Below are 24,404 nucleotides of genomic sequence, written 5' to 3' on the forward strand. Positions count from 1 at the left end.
ACCATTTTTCTGGTCTTCTTTCCACCTGGCCCGTAGCTGAATATATTGAAACCAGTTTTGAACAACCTTCTCTTCTCGCAAGAGGCTATATGACTTCAAACACCAGACATTTCTTTCCAAAGTTAGAATCTCCTTGTACGTAGTCACATCATGTTTGAAGCCAGCATGTATATTTTCTATTGCGTGTTTTGGAATTGCCCACAATGGTATCTTGCAACTCAACTTATGTCTATACTTCTTCCAAACTCTCAGCAATGCCTGTCTTAAAATATGCACCCTAAACACATTGTCTACCTTCTTATCATACAACAAATATGCATGCCAGCCAAACCACAAATCATGGCCCTCAAGATTTAATAACCTCCCTTGCGTCAAATTAATCCAATCACTTATTCCTGCTAATGCAGCAGCTTCATAATATAATTTAAAATTAGGCAATTTAAGACCACCTCTCTCACGAGTATCCTGCATAATCTTAAGTTTAACTCGTGGTTTTTTCCCTGCCCACACAAATTTATTGATACCACGCTGCCATTCCTCCAAATTAGAATCTTTCTTAAGGATCGGTATCATTTGAAACAAAAATAAAAATTTGGGCAGGACATTCATTTTCACTGCTGCAATCCGTCCCAACAAAGACAATTGCAATTTTTGCCAACTCTCCAATTCTTTTTGAATTTTCCCCCATAGTTTTTCATAATTATTTTTATATAGCTTTGTATTAGAGGGCGACAAAATCACCCCCAAATATTTAACCCTCTTAACAATCTCAAATCCAGTTAATCCTTCTAAGAGAGCCTTCTGTGAAACTGTCATATTTCTAGCCAAAATTTTAGTTTTCTGTATATTTACCTTAAATCCAGAAACCTTCCCATATTGTGTTATTATCTCCATCAGGTCCACAACAGAATTCTCTGGCTGGGTCACTGTAACAACCAGATCATCTGCAAATGCTCTCAATCTATAGTCCTGATCTCCAACTTGTATCCCCTTAATTTTTTCCGAACTCCGAATCTTAACCAATAATATCTCTAATTTTAACACGAATAACAAGGGCGATAACGGACACCCCTGCCTTGTGCCCTTCTCAATGTTACATGCTGCTGTCAAGCTATTGTTAACTATGATTCGGGCAGTTTGTTTTTGATATAATGCCCTAATCGGCTGTAAAAATTTTTCCCCAAAATCCATTTTATCTAAAACTTTCAACAAAAATTGCCAATTCAATTGATCAAAGGCCTTTTCAGCATCTAAAAAAAATAGCGCTGCAGAGATCTGGTTGTGCCTTTCCAAAAACTCTAAAACATCAACTATATGTCTCACATTATTTTTCATTTGTCTACCACTAATAAACCCCGTTTGATCCCCATGAATCACCTGTTGCAGAACCCTCATCAGTCTATTAGCCAAAACCTTAGCAAATATCTTATAATCTGTGTTCAAAAGCGATATCGGTCTGTAATTTTTAACTTGAGTAGCATCCTGGTCTTCCTTCGGAATCAAAGAGATAAAAGCTGTTCTCCAAGACGGTGGCACCTTTCCCCCCCTCTGAATTGTCTGAAACAGTTCCTTTAACGGCTTTATCATCTCAAATTGTAAATTTTTATAATAGGCCGCAGTCAAGCCATCCGTACCTGGCGCTTTATCCAACTTCAATTCCTTAATTGCTGTAAGAATTTCTTCTTCTGTAATCAGTTGATTAATCCCCTCTTTTTGTACTTGCGTAAGAACTGGGATGCTAGCATTCTCCAAATATATGTCAATATCTTTTACATTAATTTCCTCTTTAGTATATAATTTCGAATAAAAATCCACAAAAGCATCCTTAATAAGATTCTGTTGAAACACAACCCTTCCTTTATACTCGATCTTATCTATATTAGAGGCCCTTTGTTTTTTCCTCAGTCTATAAGCTAGCCATCTGCCTGGCTTATTAGCGTTGCAAAAAGTATTGTGCTTAGCAAACCGCAGATTGGTTGCCACTTGATCTGCCATTAATTTATCAAATTGTCCTCTTAGCAGTCTAATAGCCTCCTTGACCTTCACATCCTCTGGATTCAGAATCAAAGCCTTTTCTTTTTCCTTTATTTCATTCTCCAGTTCTTTCCTTCTAGTTTCCACTGCACGTCTATGTCTATTATTCATATATATCAACACCCCTCTCATATAGGCCTTGCTAGCATCCCAAACCATATCCATAGAGGTACCCTTATTCATATTAATCTCAAAAAAATCCTTCATCCGCTGTTTGCATTCTTCCACATTTCTCTGATTTCTAAACAAATTCTCATTTACACGCCATGAGCGCCTGTCTCTTTTCTCCTTATCAATCTCCAACCAAACTGGACTGTGGTCAGAAATAGTTCTTGCACAAATCTTCACCTTTTTAGTTCTCAAAAAAAAATCATTAGTCAACAAAATAAAATCAATCCTCGAAAAAGATTGGTGTCTGTCAGAATAAAAAGTATAATCCTTCTCCTGCAAATGCCTCTCACGCCAAATATCTCTCAATTCCAGGTCATCCTTCATTTCAAAAAAAGATTTAGGCAATCTAGCATGACTTGGAATGCGCTTAAAAGCTCCAGCCTTGTCCAACTGTACATCCAAAACACCATTCCAGTCTCCCATAAGAATAAAAGATTTATAATCCAACTGGGTAAGCTTTGTGTGGAGTAAGCTAAAAAAATCAGCTTGTTGTTGGTTAGGTGCATATAATCCAACTAGAAGCGTCTTTTTGCCTTCTAACAACAGCTCAATCATAACATATCTTCCATGCTTATCTGCTTCAATTAAGTCTGCTGTTAAGGCACTTTTAACATAAACAACCACTCCATTTTTCTTATTCTCTGCAGAGGCAACAAATTGCGTACCCAGTCTCGAGTTCAATAAATGCTTTTGATCCAAAACTCTAATATGCGTTTCTTGCAAACATATAACATCTATCTTAAATTGTTTTAAATATTGAAAAACTTTCTTCCTCTTCTGCGGTGAATTTAGTCCATTAACATTCCAGGTTAGAAATTTAGTTGCCATGCATATCCTCCCAAAGCTCTTGGAGCACAGCTTTGATAGGGCTAATTTCTTTAGGCCGTGCTCCTCCCACAGCTTGCGTACGTTGTGAAGAATCTGAAGACTTTTGCTGATCTTGTTCTTTTATTTTCTTTGCTCGTTTTAAAGCAGCACGCGTTACTCTTTGCTCTCTAGGATCATCCAAAGAAGTTGTATCTTGATCTGCTCCAGGGCCACTTTCCTCTGTTTCATCCTCTTGATGTTCTCCTTCTCCCGATCCCTTTCCAGCTTCCAGAAGTGTTGATGGGGTTGCTTTTAAGACGTTATTGTAGAAATCACGCGCTTGCTTCACAGTAATTATCACCAGTTTTGAGGTGCTATCCCTCAGAATTAACAAAATAAATGGAATTAGCATGGCAAATCAAAGTTTGCACCAGTTCGGTAGAACTGGTAGCTAATTTTTTGTTCCCCAGGTTCAGAATGGACTTCCGGAAGTGGCACCCACACAGAGAACCGATTGTTCACATATTTGAATCCCACCGTGGCTTTTGCAGGATATATGAATTCAGTAGGGAAGAGTTTGCATCTGTTCAGCTTGTAATTGTTTTTCTTTAATCCCTCTGTGCCCTCCTCTGACCCCTTTATGAAGGTTGCATATTATAGAGGAATCTGAGGGGCTTAGTAAGTGTCTTTTCAGACAACTGACTGGGTTGCAATCACCCACCAAACTCATTGGCTTATCTGGAGCTCAGAGGTATTCCAGGGAATAAAAACAATATTAAGGTTTGGCTCTTGGCTTTTTAATAAGACAATTTATCATGTATTCATTTCTTTTCTTAGTATGTTTGTATGTATAGCGTTGAAGTGTTTCGATCTGATCTTTCTGTCTGTTTATCTTTCAGAAACCTTGGCTTGATGGTATGTTCTTCCTTGTGCGATTTTGGTGGAATCATATCCCCATTTATAGTCTACAGATTGTCAGAGATCTGGCATGAGCTACCTCTTGTAGTCTTCAGTAAGTAATATTCTATCGGTGGCAGCTGCAGCTCATCAATACTCAATCATGCACTTTTGTACTCACCCAGGGATTCAGTCCCATTGAACCTAACTGGACTTAGGTCTGTGTAGATCTGTATCATACAATACATTGGCAGAATATGCAGGCAAGATATGCTGCTTGTGATTAAGACTGGAATGCCAAAGTTTCCAAAGTTGGAAACACAAAATAGCAATAGCACTTAGACATATATACTAATATAAAGGTGCTTTACAGCCCTTTCTAAGCAGTTTGCAGAGTCAGCCTATTGCCCCCAACAATCTGGGTCCTCAGTTTACCAACCTTGGAAGGATGGAAGGCTGAGTCAACCTTGAGCCGGTGAGATCCAAACTGCAAAAGTGCAGGCAGCTGGTAGTCAGCAGAAGTAACCTGCAGTACTGCGCTCTAACTGCCGCACCACCATGGTTCAAGAGGAAAATATAGTTGGATTATATAGTTTAGGAAACCAAAATAAAGCAGAAGACCATTTTATCAATTTCTGTCACTCCAAAGACATAGCTAACACAGTCTTCAAATAATCAGAATATCTTCATGCATGGACACTACCAGATGGAGTATATACAGTAGAAATGAAATTAACTAAAAGGAAATGGAGAAGTTCATTTATGGCATCAAGACTTCGCCAGGTGCTTACTGTGGAACAGATCACAAACTGCTCCTGTGCAAAGAAGAAGAAAGCCAGTCAGTTTCCATGATATGATCCTGAACATATACCAACTATTTTCAAGGAGAACATCAGGAGTCATTTTGAAGTCCTGAACTCATTGATAGAGAACCAAAAGAACTGTGGAATGAACTTAAAGAAGTCATTGACAGATTGCCAAAAGTGAAGAGAAGAAAGAAAACTGAATAGAAAAAGGCATGGAAATTGCCAAGAAGAGAAGAGAAACCAAAACCAAATAAGAGAAAAATCTCAGAAAAGAACTTAATAAAGTATATCAGAAAGCTGTTACTTAACATCCCAGGTACAGATGCCAAGATATTACCTACTTATAAGAACCTCAAGTACCAGAATGTGACATTAGATCAGCACTCCAGTCATTTGGGATGGAATAGAAGGAGGATGGAAACAGACATGGGGAAAAAAAGATAACTGAACTAGTTCCAACCTTATATTGAATGAATTGACTCCAATGGATATATTGTAGGCCAGTGGTTCTCAACCTGTGGTCCATGGACCACCGAAGGGCCATGATGTTCTCACAAGGGGCCCGCAAAGGCTTGAAGAAATGTTATGATTTAAATTTTGAGTTAGGTCTTGGGGGTCCATGGCCATGGTCTGGCCCAAGAGGTATTTAAAGGGGATGCATGGTGATGAAAAAGTTGAGAACCATTGTTGCAAGCAATTTAAAGAACATCAAAGATGGAAGGAGTTTACTGAAGCACCGTACAGTATAGATATCAATATTCAAGATATCCTAAAAGCTAGACCCTATTTACAAGAATCTCTAGTCCTAGAAGGTGAATTTAGAGATTAGCATTCTGGTCATTACCAATTTGGAAAGCTATAGGAAGTGACGGAATACACGCTGAAATATAGCAAACAGCAGAAGAAGAATCTGTAAAAGTTCTAACCAATCTATGCCAGCAAATCTTGAAAACAACACAGTAGCCAACAGACTGGAAGAGGTCAATCCACATTCCAATACCCAAAAGAAGACTTAATAAGAGTGTGCAAACAATCATAGAATATCCTTAATTTCACATGCTAGAAAAATATTGATTAGGATCATTCAACACAAATTAGAGCTGTACATGAAAAAAGGAATGCTAGATGTTCAGGCTAGGTCACCAGACCTTCAAAGGGACCCATGGAACAACAAGGTTGGGAATCCCAATTTTTAATACAGATAATATTGATGCAGCAAAAGTAAAACATCGAAAATAAAATGATTGTGGTCCATCTTGACAATATGTCATAACTTGGTTTCTGATGTTTTTTGTTATGTTTTATTCGTAGCTGTCATAGGGTTAATAGCTGCTGGATCAGTACTGCTTTTGCCTGAGACCAAAGGAAGTACCTTGCCGGAGACCATTGATGACATAGAAAACTTCCACAAATCTGCATTAAACAATCAATCTTGAAGCAAATTCAAGTTTAATTCTTTTTGAAATGTGTGTCCTAAGCTATTGTCCATAAAAAGTCCATATCCAATCACTAACTAATAAATTTTTTTACATTATACAGTCTTTCATTTGGACAGGTATTTTATACACACATGCCACACTCGTTTCTTTCATGAGTTAAACTGTGTTAAACTGATGAACATGGTCAATATAATATATGCAGCATGTAAACAATAAAAATAAGAGGGCAGTGAAAATAATACTTTTTACCTGATATTTAAACACTGTATTTATGACTGGAGGTTCTAGATATGTTAAAAACACTTTTTATTTTAACTTTTGTGACTTCATTTAGTTTTTCATGTATATGCATATACTGTAAATCTTTGGGAGGTTCTTTGTAGTGCCCAGAAACAAGATAAACATCCTTTGGCAAGGACAAGAGATCAATACATAAATAAATGGAAATGTCTATATTTTTCCTGTTGGTTACAGCAGAGTTGAAAAATAGCCAAAGGGTTTTAAATTGGTGCAAAGTGGCAAGAGTTTGCCAGGACAAGTAAGGAAATTAATATGGGTGCTTTGGTTGTGGAAGGAGTCAAATGTAGAAGAATGATCCACCCTTGGAGATACTAAGATAAACAGAGATTAAGAGAAGCAGTAAAAGGCTTCTCACTGGACAGCTTTGAATCAAGAAGTCAATAATGGAGATGTCTAGAAAGAAATGAAGGTTTACCGGATAAACTTTATCCCAAAGAATGGAGAAAAAGAAACACAATCCAGAAGAGCTAGGAAAAAACAAAGACTGTAGATGCACAAACAACGTAGATTCTCAAAACTGGGTGAATCAAGGATGGAAAAAGAAAGAAATAGAATGTTGGTTAAGGAAAAAGGAGAAAAGGTAACATAAACAGCTAAAAGGAATATGAGCAAAGTCTTAAGGTAGGGGAGAAAAAGAGACCATCCATGATCAGATAAGAGTTAAAGGAGGGTTTTGACTAGCAGGGTTCCACTCATGCAACCAACAAGGGTAGGGTGGTGCTGGGGGTGCAAAGATTCACAAATATAGTATCAGCTTGGCCAGTGCAGATGGACAGAGGCATCTGACCATTTCACTGTTGGGCAACCTGCACAGCAGATCAATCAGCTGTGGGAGGATAATAGCTTGGAGGACCAAGAGGAAAAAGCAGATAGGATTCAGATGGGCCAGGCAGGAAGAAATTTACAGAATTTATAGAATAAGAGAGTTGGAAGGGACCTTGGAGGTCTTCTTGTCCAACCCCCTCTCCTCCCCCCCCCCCCACCATTCAAGCAGAAGATCCTATAACATTTCGGACAAATGGTTGTCCAATCTCTTCTTAAAAACTCCCAGTGATGGAGCGCTCACATCTTTTGAAGGCGAGCTGTTTCACTGATTAATTGGGGAGATTAAGCAGCCCAGAAGAGAAGGGGAGAACTGCTCCGTGAGATTTTTGCAGAGATAACACTTTGGGCATTTTACGAGATAGGTGAGAGAATTAGATTGTTTAAATATGCAGTATGCCTTGGATGAGCTGCATGCTAAAGGCAACTGCTCAGTATATATGTGCAGGGGTTTCAAACTCGCCACGTCATGTGATGTATCACAACTTTTTCCCCATTGATGGAGTTGGGGTGGGCGCAGTTTCAGCATGACACATCTTGCCCGTGGACACATCCTGATGTACTGTATGGATGTAGGAACTGCTGGCTCTGAACAAGCTCCTCTGTGGGACATATGGAAAATCACCCCATTGAACTCAGTACGTTATTTTTTATTATTGTTGTTGTTATTAATAATAATAATAATAAAGTTGGGCGGGACCTTGGAGGTCATCTAGTCCAACCTTCTGCTTAAAATTAGTCCTGTGGCCTGTTTGATACTGTCTGTATGCTTATTGCTTTCCTATTGCCAATAGTAAAGTTGTTCTTGTCTATTCAAGAAGTTGGATTTTCTTTCTTTCTTACTCGATAGCTCAAGGGGAAGGTGGGAAATCTCCTCTTAGATTCTCCTTACTGACAGAAAAATCAGCAGTAGGTTTGATTAGAGTTAGTAGGATCTCTGCAGTGAGGTTGGGGAATCAACTCCTTGGATTCGAGATCCACAATTATGTTAAAACAGGAACTAGTTCTACCTCATAAGCTCAAGGTTTTAATAATCTTTTATTTTCCCCCCCTCAATACATTTAAGTTCTGGACTGCATATTCACTCCCCCATCCCCTTTTCGCAGAATCATTCATCTCCTTTCTGGTGATCCAGCCAATTTTCTGGATTTCAGATGATGGTCTTTGGTTTTAATATGAGATAACCAAGAGACTTCTGCCTTTTTAAAAGAAAAGGCGCACACCTGCTTTTGCACACCCTACAGCTGCTATTTCCAAGCTTAGACTGGTAGCCCCTGAGCAAGATGCTAGTCTCAGGGGTATTTGGGAAAGGGGGAAAGCATCCCCATTCACCATCAACTGCTCTCTGCACAACATAAGCATGATTATGTTTATGGATCTTCCCAGTAGGAGAAAGCAATTGGATTCCTCTCAGCGCATCTCCCCCAGCACATCATTTATGCTAACATTTCTATCCTAGTGTCCAATTTTACTGAGATAAAAAACCCCACCAAAAATCATCTCCAAAAGTGGGAGGTGAAAAGATTGGAAGACTGCACATACAAGTCCAGGTAGGCAGTGGGGTGTGTGTGTGTGTGTGTGTGTGTGTGTGTGTGTGTGTGTGTGTGTATACGTGTGTGTGTGCGCTTGTGGATACGAAATTGGGCTCTACAAAGATATGTTTTGTGTGTGGTTTTTGCATAATCTTCAAGATTCTCAATTCTGTCAGGTTGCAGTCAAAATTAGGAAGAAAAGAGTGAATCAATACATTTTCTAAAGCACAGGTATTTGAAACTTGCACTTAACACTTGGGGAAGAGAAATTAAGAACCAGAGTAGATTGGGGAGTGAGGCAAATTGGTCAAAGCTGCCTTATTTACATGAGGGGGAATAGGTCTTCTGCTATTTCTCTAATTTAACAGAATAAGAAAGTTGGAAGGGACCTTGGAGGTCATCTAGTCCAACCCCCTCCTCAGGCAGGTAACCCTATACCATTTCAGTCAAATGGCTGTCCAGTCTCTTCTTAAAAACTTCCAGTGTTGGAGCATTCACAGCTTCTGGAGGCAGGTTGTTCCACTGGTTAGTTGTTCTAACTGTCAGGAAGTTTCTCCTTAGTTCTAGGTTGCTTCTCTCCTTGACTAGTTTCCATCCGTTGCTTCTTATCCTGACTTTGGATGCTTTGGAGAATAGCTTGACTCCCTCTTCTTTGTGGCAGCCCCTGAGATATTGGAACACTGCTATCATGTCACCCTTCGTCCTTCTCTTCATTAAACTAGACATACCCAATTCCAGCAACTGTTTTCTAATATGTTTTAGCCTCCAGTCCCCTGATCATCTTTGTTGCTCTTCTCCACACCTTTTCTAGAGTATCATTTTTTTCCTTGCCTTTTTGAAACAATGGTTAAGCATATTTTCAAACGTATACTGAATTGTCACCTCTCCCTCAGAATTGGTTGTAAAGAGTTGGTTTTGCCAGTCATTGACAGAAAGGTCTCCGGGTTGCGAAACTGGCCGTCCACTCACAAGATGCACTTAGGTTAAGGATCCTGAGCCCCAGATTGCTCCTGAAATCTTCTTGCTTCTCTGGAGGCTTCCAAAAGCTGTTATCAAAGGATAATGTTTAATGGGACAGAGGATCACCTGATTAACTACAAGCACTCCTTGTTTAGCAACTGCCTTGTTGAACAACAGTTTGCAGTTATGATGGTGACGAAAAAGTAACTTTATGGTTGGTCCTTGTATTTATGACCTTGTAAACCAAAGGAAATTTGAAGTAAGATCATAAGCACAGTTGCAGTTTTACTTAGTGCTTATTTTGCTGAACGAGTGAGTCACCAGTCCCAATTTTGGTTGCTAAATGAAGACTACCTATAAGCAGAATAAAATGAAACTCTGGTGGATGTTTTGGGACTATGCATTACTATTTGGTTAGTGTCCTCTGATTTATCTCCCCTAAGCCAAGAGAGATCCTTGGCCCACAATGCTGGTTCTTTCTCAAAAGTTCTAACAGAGATCTGTATATTAGGAACCCAGCTAACAGTATTGTGTATTTGAAAGAAATGTTCATGAAAACGCATATACATTTGTGTGTGGGAAACAGAAAACATCAGCTGATAAATGAAACACAAGAAGACTTAAGGAAAAAAAATAGGAGCAGATTGTAATCAAGCTTTCAAACAATGTCAATTTCTCTATCGTATTTTAGGTTATATTACTCAGAAGTATTTCCATTTGAATGACTCCTTCCACGTATGGTTCCTTAAGTCTGCAGTTTTATCAACAGAGTCATATGGCTTATTAGACTCAATGGGGCTTATATATAAAGACATAATTTGCATGTTGAATTTTGGGCTATTAATGGGCACCGTCCCTAGCCCAGTTTCTCCAATCTGAGAAATTCAAGCCAGATTACATAACTGGAAGGGGCCACACTGAGGAAGGCCTTAAAATGTTATACCAGGACCACAGAATTCCCTGGAATGTATGACAGTCATAAGTGGAGACAGAAAGCAGAAGATATTGAATGTTTATTCTGAGATAATTGAAGAGTTGTGCTTGTATCCACTCTTTTGCTTTTCTCTCCTTACGCATCCATGGAAACTTGTGGGGAACACAGTTGTTCTTCAGTAAGTTGACACATCTGAGTTCTGCACATGAAGATAAATCATTTTTTCTTTGGGCCTCCCTGGTCTATGGAAATGAACCAAGAGATGAATGAGAACACACAAAATAAATCAAACTGATAACCACAGCCATTTCATCCAAATTCTTAAGTATATTATCATGAGCTCATTGGGTAATTTATTCTTGGGAAAAAAAAGAATTGTGGCTCTGCGTTAGCTGAAAATGTTTTGAAAGAAGTCCTTTAGATCCTTTATGATTTGCATGACCCCAACTTTTTTCAGGCTTTCACACTAATGACTGGAAAAGAAGGACTATTTTAAATTTATCAAGCTGTCCCAATGTCAACCATATCATAGAACCCTAGGGAAAATGTGAATTTGCTGCAGTAAACTGTCAAAGCGGGCAGACATGGGCCTCAGACGGGGACCCCAGTAGGACATCTACCCCAAGAAAACTTCCTGAGAGTTTCCTGTGCTCCTTCAGATCGGTGTGGGTGTCTTAGGATGCTAAAGAAAATAATGTTGTGAACAGCCAATATTATCTGCTAGGCCAGTCAGGCGGCATGAGGCTTTAGGCTACTTCAAGGACCTGGATGAGAGCCCAAAAGTGCATTTTTTTCCTATGTAAGCCTGAAAGTTTTTCAGAGGTGGGAAAAGACCTTTGAAGCACGAAGCTCTTGGAAAGTTATTTTTTAAGCTTTGAGGAGAGCTGTGCTGTTCACAGATATTTTGGAAAATGGTTGGCAGATTTCCCTGATTAATTGAAGCTCTTTGCATTTTGGCCCACTTTAGGGAGAGAATGATCCAGGAAATGGTTTAAAATTGCTAGAATATTTTATCCTAGGAAGCTGGCCAGTTTTATCACAATGGCCAAACCAATGGTTGAGTCTTCATAAAGTTGGGCTCCCGAGACACTGTTTTTCAGGAGGTTAGGGAAGCTGGGTCAGAGAAACATTCAGCCTGCATCACCATGCAACCTTGTTTCCTAATTCTGAACAGAAAATATTCCTCTTTAAGAAATGTCACAACGCATGCCCATACCTGTGCAGATTTTCAGCATCATGAATAGTCTCCGGTAACGTTTTCCCTTTGGTTTCAGGTAAGAGCAAAACCAGACCACCATCCACAAGGCCAACGACAGCTTTAGGCAGAGAAAAAAAACAAAAGGAACAATGTGACTCCTGTCATGGAGGTGGAATACTGACCGTCCCTTTTCAGTCATTTAGTTGTGAATTAAGTAAAAATGCATTCCTGACATGCATTGGGGTTTTTTTTCCCCACCGAGACTTTAGATATACTAAAATAACAATCAGAATTCAGACCAAACGTATTCTTTAAATATCAACACAAAATTATAGGAAGGAAAGAATTTCCAGACAAGTGGAAAAGAAAGGAATAAAAAAAGCAAAAGCACGGATAGGGCAGGTATTCATAATCCAGGCTTTTTTTTTTGCAATGAAAAATCTTAGGCAGCCTTCTTTTTAAAATAAACCCATAGGGAATGCTTAGTTTGGCCTCTGATAGGGTCTCTTGATACAATGGTATCAAGGGTTTGGTTTTTTTTAAGATTATCCAAGGGCTGCCCTGCTCATTTGCCAGATTGGCTGACTCACAAAGGCTCACATAAGGGCAAGGGAGAAATTGGTTTTAAAATTGGTCTTTTCACTGGCGTGGCTTGTTATTATGCCAAAATTCAGGGCTGTGAGATGATACGTCATTCTGATCTAACTCCTTGCCTTTTCTCATAATTCTTGTCCAGGCAATTCTTCCTCCCTAGATACCTTTAATGATATGCAGTGTCTTTCCTCTGCTCGGCAATGTTTATCTTTTTGCAGATGAACAGGAAAAACGTCCTGTTTGCAGCCAAGAGTCACATTATGTAAATCATTGATTAAGCTGAATTGCTTAATAGAACAAGATACAAATTCCATTGCCTTGACCCTGAGATTTAGAGGGTTTTTTTGTGTTTTTTTTAAAGAGCTTGACCAGAAATCCCCCAAGGCTGCACTGTTCTGCCAGGATACTTCTGAGACACAGGAAGAAATCCAAGACTTGCTATCACAGAAGCACAAATGGTGCCGTTATTCTCAATCACTCAAAAGAAAAAAAGGTCATTCTTACCAAAGACAATAAGCGGAAGTTCGTGCCAAATGTTTGCCAGCCTATAGACAATGAACGGAGTTATGATGCCCCCAATATCACTCATGGAAGAGCAGACAAGAACCCCCAGGTTCCTTTAAAAAAGAAAAAAAAACACAGGGAAAAACCTTTATCAATAGTGTGTTCAAAGAATTCCAAAACAATACGGATATTTTTTTTTAAATCAGCCATATTTCTCAGGCCAGTTCTTTCATTATGCTTGGAAAATCTATCAAGCTTTTTTTTTTTTTGGTGGTGGGGCGGTAGCACAATTCCTCTTAGCTTTTGAAACTAAAGCTTGGTATGCATCAGAAGTTGGCTTTGAATATCAAAAGCCACCTGAGCAACAATAACAGAATAGCAGAGTTGGAAGGGACCTTGGAGATCTTCTAGTCCAACCCTCTGCTCAAGCAGGAAATCCTATACCATTCCAGACAAACGGCTTGTTCAGTCTCTTCTTGAAAACCTCTGATGATGGAGCAGAGGCAAGTCATTCCACTGATTAATTGTTTTGTCAGGAAATCCCTCCTTAGTTCAGCCCAACCAAACCCCCAAAAGGTCCAACAAGGTTCATCCCAAACCAACCCAGGATAACGGAAGAGGATTCACTCACCTGAGGAAGGTTGGATAGAGTTCTGCATTGACCAAGCAAACCATTTCATAGCACATTGTAATACCCAGCCTGCCAAAGCAAGCTGCAGTCAGTTTTAGCCAATAGAGATCTGAAAAGATATTAAATGATATCCTCAGCTTCATCTTGTCCTTTAACTACTTGGGAGGGGGTTGGTTTTGTACTTTTTTTTTATGAGTGGGGGATGCAAAAGTGGTAGAGGTAGGAATTTTACTTTATTTGATAAGTGGTAACAACTCAAATAGCGTGATTTGATCAGGGAATAAGGGATTAAGGGATAATACATAGGCATAAACCCTCCAAATTGCATAGAAATAAATAAATGCCTTGTATTTATTGAAACTAGTCAAGGAGAGAAGCAACCTAGAACTAAGGAGAAACTTCCTGACAGTTAGAACAATTAGCCAGTGGAACAACCTGCCTCCAGAAGCTGTGAATGCTCCAACACTGGAAGTTTTTAAGAAGAGACTGGACAGCCATTTGCCTGCAATGGTATAGGGTTTCCTGTTTGAGCAGGGGGTTGGACTAGATGACCTCCAAGGTCCCTTCCAACTTATTACTACTACTACTACTACTACTACTATTATTACTGCCTTGGTGGAGCAGTGGGCTAATGCCTCCTTAAGTAACACCAGCTGCCTGCAATTATTGCTGGTTCGCATCCCACCAGGCTCAAGGTTGACTCAGCCTTCCATCCTTCCAAGGTAGGTAAAATGAGGACCCAGATTGTTGGGGGCAATAAGCTAACTTTGTAATAATGCCGATTGGGGGGGGGGCGAAAGCCCTAATAAGCAGACATATACATAGAATGAAGGCTATTGCTAAGTACATTTGATTTGTGCTTAGATTGTAAGCCGCCCTGAGTCTTCGGAGAAGGGCGGGATATAAATGGGATTAAAATAATAATAATAATAATAATAATAATAATAATAATAATAATAATAATAATAATAATAATAATAATAATAATAATAATAATAATTATTATTATTATTATTATTATTATTATTATTATTATTATTATTATTATTATTATTATTATTATTATTATTATTCTGGATTTGGTGTGTTCTAGAATGACCCAAGCAGCTGCTGTTTTCTTTGTATTTCTCTAAATACATGCTTATACAATGGATATTTATATATTAGATAATAAAAGCATGTAGTACTTTGTGTACTCAGTGGTGTCTACTTGTCTCTGAGATCTGGCAGGAGACCAGATCTCTCTGTCTGTGAGAGAGAAGGCTGCTGCCTCTCAGGACCCAGGAAGACGGTTTTTTCTGCCTTAATGCCTGACTTCTAGATACCAAGACCCATGCTGAAATTAGGTTAGTCTTTCACAGAGTACTAAAAACCTGGCTTCTATCTTCAAGCCTGGGGGGTGGGGGGGTGGGTCTGACAGCATGGGTAAGCTTAGTGGGTAAACTTAGTGTTTGTGACTCTTCTCAGCTCCTATTTTTATGCCCTTTTTCATGCTTTTTTTAAACTCTGGTTGGTTTTTTCTCACTGTTTTATTCGGTTTTAACTGTGAGCTACCCAAAGTCATGTATATGAAATGTGGCAACCTATAAAATTACTAAATAAATTAAAGAATCCAAAGCATGCACGGCGTTTATACATAGGTCCAGGCTTCAAGAGTCAGGTTTACCCAATAGACATTGTGCAAAGCACATGCAGGGACTGGTGGGGGGGGGCAACAATTTTGCATGTGTATGTCACAAAAGGATGGATTATACTTATAAAGCAATTGGGATGAAGGAAGGGTGAACAAAGAAATATCTGCCTGATTCTTTCCTATTGGACCACTTCATTTGCAGACTTGTCTCCAAATTCTATTTCCCCTTGCCCATGAGAGGGAGGGGAATGGTACAAGCTCTATACATTATATTTTAGTAGTAAAAAGTAGCAAAGAATAGCATTGGATTAGGAGAGAAAACTGACATTCTGAACTTCTTCAACACATTTCAGTTAGCAGTAGACAATTTGAGCACATCCAGCTGTCTTTGGGCTCATGGCTGTCAGAACTCAAACCAACTGGAAGGCCACTGTTGCTGAACCCTGGATTAGAGAGAAAAGGGGGCATACCCAATATATCACTACAAGACTCACCTTCAGGAACTAAGGCAGTAATGAGACAGGCAATTCCTGTCATAAAATTTGCCACAGCCCAGGGAAAACGACGGCCTATACGGTCAACTGTGACTATGAGTATGATGGCAGCAGGGAATTCCACAAGAGCAGAATAGAAAAAGTCCAGGTAAATGTTGCCTCCGCCAATTCCCATATGCATGATGAGGCCCTGATACACTACAGCGCTGGTAAACCTAGGCAAAGAAGATGAAGCCAGGCTTTGGGGGTTTTTTTGCAAAACATTAGCAACATTAATGCCTGGACACAGGTTTGCTTCACACCTCTTTAGCCATAATGTGGTTTGTTTCATTTCGGCTTAGCATATTATTGGGTGAACCTAAGTACTGTGATTTGTAAAGCACATTATGTGGCCTAAAACAGGGGTATCCAACCTGGGCAACTTTAAGACCTTTGGACTTCAACTCCCAGAATTGACAGTGGCTGGTTGACTGGCTGCGGCATTCTGGGAGTTGAAGTTCACAAGTCTTAAAGTTGCCAAGGTTGGATATCCCTGGCCTAGAATGTAAAATTTGCTAACTGAGATGAATCACTGAACTGTAGCTAACCAAACAATGGCTTACCACAATGTGTAAATCCAGTCAATTAACTAAAGAGCTCTGCTAAGTGTAGCTATTCCTCTCAAAAATTGTGGATGTGAGAGAAAATGGATTGTTTTCATGAAGAAAAACTGAGCCAAGACATTCTGCTCAAGTAATAAAGGTTAGCCTTTTCCATTCCACAGTCAAAAGCTAAACAAGTAGCAGTTAATTAAATTAAATAAGTTGTTTAATTAAATAAAAGTTTAATTAAAAAAGAAAACCACTGACATTGCTGATTGATTCTATGTTTGATTTCAGTGCTCTCTCTTCCAGTCTCCTATTGCCATTCTTACTATTTCTGCAGCCTCCCCCTCAGCTGGTCAGCTACATGGAGATGTCTTTGGACCTTTTTTAAAAAATGAACTTTTCTTACCAAGTGTACATTAAGATTAATGTATGTTTCCTTATCTGTGGTGTTCTCACCAGGTCTATAAAGGAAGGGCTAGGCTTATCATTTATTTCTTCCTCAGGCCGAAGTTTCTAGGACAAAAAAAAAAACCAAAACATTTTTCACTGTTGGAGGTAGTTGAAATCATGGTATCAGAGATTCTGATGAGAGGACTTAGCTTTTCAATTTTTTTAAAGTAAAAAATACATAGAGAACACAGCAGTTAGCTATAAAAAAAGGGAAGGTGTCCTATTTTGTAACTCAAATGTTTTTCTGTTCTCCATGTTCATTTCCTGACTGACAGCAATTGGAGTAAAATCAAAGTGCCAATAAATGAGATGATTTTCTCATCCTCTCCTCACCACAACAGCTTAATCTGTCCACAAAGCATTTCCCAAAAGCTGTCGGACCCTCATGAATGGATTTGTACTGATCTGAGTTGGAGTGGAATCTCTGGAAATCAGACTTCTTATACACCTAAGGTGGAAAATAATTTTCCACCAGCCTCTTTCTACACTTCCTTGTGCAAAAGTCTTACCTAACCAGGGTTGGGGTTTGTTTTTTTTGCTTTTTCCATGCTGTTCATAATGATGTCCACATGGAAGCAGTTCTGTTGGAATAACTTTTGCTTTGGAGGTACTAATATGTTGATCTTATTTATTTGCTATTATATTTATACTGCATTCTCCATTCAAGAAACTCTAAATAATATACAGCAATATCTACTTACAGGCCACAGTAGGGTGAACTGAGGCAATATATCTGCAAAGAATACTTACAAATTACAAATTCTGTCCAGAATCCTGGCTTACCAAGTGGGATGCTAAATCCATATTTCAGAATGTTATCTGCACAGCATACCACTCCTGGGATAGCTTTGCAAGGAGATAGGTCTGATTACCTCCATGGAAGGTGGCAGCTTCTTCTGGTTCCCCTTAGCAATACGTTTAATAATTTTCAGGGCTTTGTCATTTTCCTGCTGGGATATCAACCACCTTGGGGATTCTGGAAGACACCTGTAAAACAGTGTATCTGTGTAACACTGATGGTAACACAAAACCAGGATGACATAGGACTTGTCTTGAATTGGATGAAACAAGATTCAGCTTCCTTGTGTAAGTATGTAGTATCTGCCCAAGTTCCGTTTTGCACAAGTTCCCTTTCTGCAACATGATGAAACTTGTGATGATAGAGAGTACACAGGTAGTCCTTGACTTATAACCATCTGTTTCATCTCTGTTCAAAGTGATGAAAAAAGTGACTTACAACTATCAGAGAGTACCCATGGTCATGTGATCAGAATATGAGCCCTTGGCAACCAACACGCATTTACAATGGTTGCAGGGTCCTGAGATCACACGATCACCATTTGTGTCCTTCCCAGCTGGCTTCCAACAGCCAAAGTCAATAGAGGAAGTTGGATTCATTTATCAACCAGGTGCATCACTTAACAGCCAGGGTGATTTGCTTACAAACCCTAACAAAAGATGATGGTAAAATTTGGCCACAACTCATGCAACAATCATCTCACTTATCAATGGAAGTTCTGGGCCCAATTATGGTCACAGGTCAAGGACTATCTGTACGTTATTCAGGGTTGGAGTGTCAGGAGTTGTCTGGGTTTGACCCACCAAGGTCATATCGGTCATAGATAGACGGAGGAAGTGCATTTCAGAGGACTAAGCAACAACTCAGCTCAATTAATTTCTGTGAGAGAAAGACTGCCCCTCCCTAATAGTTCCCAAAGTAGATGCTTCATATAGAGAGCAGTTTGCTTTAGTTCGGTAAGATTCTGTCTATGGGTGTGGAACAATATAGATATCTGCTTAGAAGAATCACTACATGTCTTCCTTGGTTCTTGGAGACTAACGTTTCTCAGTGCTATGATTTTGGAGAAATGAGGCTTGTTGGTTAGCTGGGGAATGTATAGTGATCTGCCCTATCAGGATTGTCTGTGATTGGGTGAGCTATGCAGTTGAGCGTTGCTGTTTTCCATGTGATTGCCGGCGTCAACCTCCCTCCGTCCAGTGCGCTCCCACAGAGTGGGCCTCCTCAGGGTGCCTCCAATCAGAGAATGTCGATTGGTGGCCCCCAGGGGGAGGGCGTTCTCTGTGGGCGTGCCAGACCTATGGAACCGCTTGCCGGTTGAGCTCCGGACGGCCCCCGACCTTCGCTCCTTCTGGCGCGATTTAAAAACCTATCTATTTGAACAATCTGGCCTGGTCTGATGGGTTTGGGGTTCGGATTTGGTTTTAACATTGTTTTAATTATTGTATTATATTGGGCATAATTATTTAATCTTTTTTAACTTTTGTATGTATATTTTGATATTTATTGCCCTATACACCACCCTGAGTCCTTCGGGAGAAGGGCGGTATAAAAATTTAATAAATATAAATATATATATAAATATTTAGTTCTTGTAATGTTGACGCAGAATCATCTGCTGCTCATCTGGGTGTTGTTTAAAGTTGCATCAGAAGACACTATAATAGGTGGCACCACATTAGTATAACAAAAATAGCCCGATAGAACACAATAAAATGCAGCAGCATAGACTACCCACTCCCATATAAGCAGTTTCCACAATAGGCAGCAAACCTCACTTCTCCAAGATCATAGCACTGAAGATGTTACCTAGGTAGGACATGAAACTTCCACAAATGAAAAGCCAGCTTAAACTCAACTCTTACAACACAACAGTTCTTTTCTAAGATCTTCGCATGGATTAATATTGCCAGTCTTCAATGACCTTTCATAATTAAAGTATACTAACTTGGAAATAATTGACCAAATATATTTTGGAGTGCACAGAACCGTGAACACAGCACCTATCTGCCGCTCTAAAGCACCAGGGCATTTCACAGTGTCACGCAGCTGCCCTCTGTAGCTATCAAATGACTGCAAAGGAAACCACAGCTGTTTTAAAGATAATTGCTACGTTCGTTACCCTTCAAGTTCTGAATCCAAAGTATTATACACACCCCTAAATTAACATCTTGGAATGTTAAATTTGAGTGATACAGTCAAAGCAAAACTGGCAACAAGTGCATTTTTTTCCTGAAAAAATAAAGTCTTTAGTTAGGCCCCAATTTAAGAACCCCCCAAAGGTTCTTCTTGGTAACAATATTTTATGTGCATTCTTGTTTTTCTTCTGTTTCAATTAGAAGGGCAGCCTTACTTACCAATAATAGAGCAAAAAGAAGAAATTTGGCAATGTGACAGCAAGCTGAAGCCATCTCCAGTGAGGAATTCCATAAGCAACAGCAGCAAGTATGAGGAGTCCAACACTGAAGGCCACTTGATAAACAATGCCAACTGTTCTTCTATACTTCAGACCAACAAACTCTGCAACTTTGAAAGGGCAGAGGAAATTAAACAGCATTGTATCATCATCGTCATCATCGTCATGCCTTGGTGGAGCAGTGGGCTAATGCCTCCTTAAGTAACACCAGCTGCCTGCAATTAGTGCAGGTTCGAGTCCCACCAGGCTCAAGGTTGACTCAGCCTTCCATCCTTCCGAGGTAGGTAAAATGAGGACCCAGATTGTTGGGGGCAATTAAGCTGACTTTGTAATAGAATGAAGGCTATTGCTAAGCACATTGTGCTTTAGATTGTAAGCTGCCCTGAGTCTTCGGAGAAGGGCAGGATATAAATGGGATTAAAATAAAAAATAAATCAGAAGGGAGCTCAATTTTAGTCTTCTACATGCAGTACTCAATTAGGAAGGTTTCTATTTTTTTTTAACGTACGAGTTACTATTCATCATTCAGAATTCAACTTCTACAAAACGGGGAAATCACATTTTTCTATGACATCATCAAAAATATTCCTGGAATCTTATGAACTTTCCCAAGATGAAAATATGCACACTATCCCACCAAAGCTGTCCACAAGAGAATCGAAACTTTCACAATTGTGGGACCTGAGCACCACCCCCTTTTAAGGTATGTCATGACATACTTTATGGAAGGGTAGGGCTCAGATCTCATGGTTGTGGCCAACACCTTGAGTGTTTTGACTTCTCCCCGCAAATATTCCTACATCTCACTTTATTATTTATTATGTATTAATACTTTATTAATTGTACAAAGCATCTTCTATGAACAGGAAATAAGCAGCTTTCCATATTAGCAAAAGCTACTACTGGTACATTATGAAATAATGAAAAAAACCTATATGGCAACTTTTAATTCAATAAATGAAAGGTGTACCCCATGTGGTTAGATGGAAATAGTAATTACATTAAGCATGCTTCTCACCTTACCCTTATACGTTAATTAATTAAAATTAACGTATAAGGGTAGGGTGAGAAGCATGCTTAATGTACAATAGAATATTATGCAGTATTAACTGAATATTTAACACTCTTACTCAAGATATATCCTGTTAACCAGCCTCCTTTGCTGACCAATCCTTGTATCAAGCGAAAAACCACTACCCATGTGTAACTAGGGACAACAGCCACAAGAACACCGGAGATAGAATTTATTAGGATGGTAATTAATAAGCACCGTTTTCGGCCAAACCTAGAGAGAAAAGACATTGCAGTCATTATTATGCAGGGCTTTTTTTGTCATAGAACGCTCATAACGGAGTTCCGGCACCTTTTTTGGATGGAACCTTGTAGGGTAGGCAAGGTGGGTTGTATGACACGTGTGAGTTCCGGCACCTTTTTCTTTTACAAAAAAAGCACTGTTATTATGTACTTGAAAAGTGGAAGGGAGATGAACAGTATTAATGTTATGGAAGACACAGAATTATTTTCCAATTTAACTCTATATAATTTTTAAAAACACATTAATTTAGAATAGCCCTCTTGTTCGAGAGTGCTGTCATGTGGAACCATGTTGAAAAGATTGTGAGAGCAAAGGCCATCTATGTTCAGACTGGAGGCAATGTGATGCAGCATGTTATTGCTGGTGGCAGTCCCATGCCTCTTCTTCACGTCTTCTTAAAACGTCTGTTCATAGATCTTGCAAAACCCCACACAAGCTATCCAGCTCCAAAATCTTTAAAAAGTTGCTTAATTCAAAGGATTGGATTGAATTGGATTACTTCATTTACTGTAATTTAATATTTTTATTGTTTACCATGAACATTTACATTTATTACTATATGATTGTTATGGTGTTGTTGCTAATCTGCAGCTGTCCTTGGAGATTATGACAGCATGCAAATAATATTTTCTTTTCTTTTGCCTTCAAAGTCAGTGTTGACTCTGAACAAGTTAGTCTCTGCAGTTTTCTTGGCAAGATTTTCAGAAGCGATTAGCCATTGCTTTTTTCCTAGAGCTGAAAAAGAGGGCTGGCTTTGGGCCTAGGGATGAGAACAAACACTCTCCCAGTTTCTAGCTTGATGCCTTATCTACTACGCCAAACTGGCTAAGTAAAATTTATTAGCCAAACTAGCTAATAAAGTCTAATTGGTCATAAATCAGGGAAGGATGCCACAGGAAACAATAGGTCAGACCACTTTATATCCTGTTGGCTGAATGGATTTTCTCTGAACAAAGTAATATTTCGATTGCATAGAATCTCTTTGGATCTAATGAAAGGGCAGATAAGGGCCAACTGCGAGAGCAAATATTCTCACTTGCTGAATACATAATACAACATTCTGTTCCAAGGGTTAGTTTTCCAACAAAAGGCAACTTTGTTCTAAAGAATGTCTCTGCAGCTTCCCCTTTTCTTCGAAATAGAGAAACAGTAAACACTACAATTCAACATGGAAAATCTTACTTACTTGTCTGCCAGGTAGCCAATGCTTACGCAACCAAGAAAAAAGCCCACATTCACGCATGACTGAAATAGATCCAGTTTCCAGGCATCTTTACACACCAGGTTAAACTGAAAAGATAAAGGGTGCTGGTTAGAGAAAGTGCATCAAAATGTATGCCATTGTTTCAAATATTTTACACAAAAGTAACTTTCTTTTTAAATTTAAGACAGAATAGCAAAAACACCTTTCCTTTTTTCTTGTTGGGTTCGGAAAAAGGCTAGGATATTGTGTTCATTCATGATTCAATTAAAAATCTGCCCCACCATTTTTTGCTGTATATAATGTTCAGAGCATTTAACAATAACATACAGACATTAAAATTAAGACATTAAATCTTATAGTTTAAAACTACATCAGCATATTTAAGTTGTTCTGTTATGATCAATGAGCCTCCTTTAAACATGACAAGGGTTGAATCTTCGTCATGTAATTCCAAATTCTTTCAAGGCAATTATTATTGTCTCATGCCTCCTTCATTAATATTTGTCCTCTCTGAATACATTTAAATAATATCACCTCTATTTCCCATTTAACATCTGAGGGCTTTTAAAAAATATCTCTTTAAAACATTTATACAGGATACACCAAAAGTCAACTCTTTAGGTCAATCACAATATGTTTTATTAATTACAGGTAGTCTTTGATTTATGACTGTAATTGATCCTGAATTTATGGTTGTAAGTTAAGGGGGTCATAATGTGCCTGATTTTACCACCTTTTCTGAGGTGACTGTTAGCATCAAACTCAGATGACTAGTGCATGTTTTGCTTGATGTCTAAAAGATAATGTGGAAATAATCAGTAGATCTACCTTGGGATAGAGCTTATCAGCTCTTTTATTCCAGAAGCCATCTGTCTAAACTTCAAGAGGCAACAACATCTGGAGAAGAGAAGAGCCTTTGGTGTCCATCTCAGCTGGCCAAAATGGCTTAGTAGAAGGTTTAGCTCTTTACAGTAGCTTTATCACCTAGCAAGTAATTTGTGATTATTGAAGGGATCTTACCTCAGTCACAATGGATGATCCATGGAAATCATAAATCCAACCGTCTTGGCATGCCACAGCAGGAATGTGGCTGATATTGCTGTCAGCAGTGAAAAAATTAATTGGATTTGTACAGTTGAGCCCAGATACATTCCAATCCACATTGTATCTCTGGCACTGACTAATGAAAACATCCCCATGGGTTTCTCCCTTTGGAAGAGTATGATTCAGCTTCTCTTCAAGGCTCCAGCCACATCTGGCTGTTAATTCAGGAAGCCCAGCAGTCCGGCAATGATGCTCAGGAGTAAAACCTAAGAAAACGATACCAACATAGATGGGTGTGAAGGCAGCAGAGAGCAAACACAGAACAAAAAATGCTCTTTTCTGGTACAAGTCAAACTCTCCAATGTGCTCTAGAATATCATCTAAGGTTGGCATTCTTGCATCAGGAACAGGTCACCAAAAGTGACAGCCTCACAAGCATCTCTCAACATTTTGTTGGCGGCAAAATTGCTTAAATTAACAAGGTGGATCAGACCAAAAGTCACAGGGAAACCATTAATTTACTTTGTAAATTGACAAACCATGCATGCAAACTTCATTTTTAATCTGCTAATTCACATTACACTTGCAGGCTCACGTTCTACACGTTGGGTGATTTTTTATTGTTAAAATTACCATTCCAGTATTAACTGTCTGATATAGTCTTCCCTTCAACCAGCAACATATATAATACAAAGATCTGCAGGAATGAAATATACACCTCTGGGAGGAGTCATTTAAGATGTACAAGATTTTGTGAATCTTCACAACCCAAGTCCAAACATTTTTTTTTAATTTTGGTTTGCTTAAATGGACCTTGATTCTTCCATTGTGTC

At 39.0% G+C, this 24,404-nt stretch overlaps 2 protein-coding genes across 2 annotated transcripts in view; one reads left to right on the top strand and one right to left on the bottom strand.

Moving 5' to 3' along the window:
* The window catches only part of LOC308659612 (solute carrier family 22 member 2-like), a gene marked incomplete at its 5' end in the record, with an annotated part of 30,693 nt that extends 24,472 nt beyond the window's left edge, over nt 1-6,221 (top strand). Inside the window, 2 exons of the mRNA XM_081313394.1 lie at nt 3,912-4,024; nt 6,027-6,221. Of these exons, the coding sequence (XP_081169520.1) occupies nt 3,912-4,024; nt 6,027-6,151 (238 nt within the window). The 3' untranslated portion in view covers nt 6,152-6,221. The remainder of the gene's footprint in view (nt 1-3,911; nt 4,025-6,026) is intronic.
* A 4,656-nt stretch (nt 6,222-10,877) lies between these two features.
* On the bottom strand, nt 10,878-23,964 carry LOC308659134 (solute carrier family 22 member 2-like; the record flags this gene model as incomplete). The annotated part of the gene is made up of 11 exons (XM_081312552.1): nt 10,878-10,944; nt 11,919-12,018; nt 12,999-13,111; nt 13,630-13,738; nt 15,757-15,971; nt 16,750-16,856; nt 17,666-17,780; nt 19,950-20,118; nt 21,139-21,293; nt 22,510-22,613; nt 23,548-23,964. The coding sequence occupies 11 exons, from the start codon at nt 23,962-23,964 to the stop codon at nt 10,878-10,880; spliced, it is 1,671 nt and encodes a 556-aa protein (XP_081168678.1).
* Between the last annotated feature and the right edge of the window lie 440 nt (nt 23,965-24,404).

Source organism: Vipera berus (genome assembly GCF_964194415.1).
Source record: "Vipera berus genome assembly, chromosome: 1".
NCBI classification, from domain to species: domain Eukaryota; kingdom Metazoa; phylum Chordata; class Lepidosauria; order Squamata; family Viperidae; genus Vipera; species Vipera berus.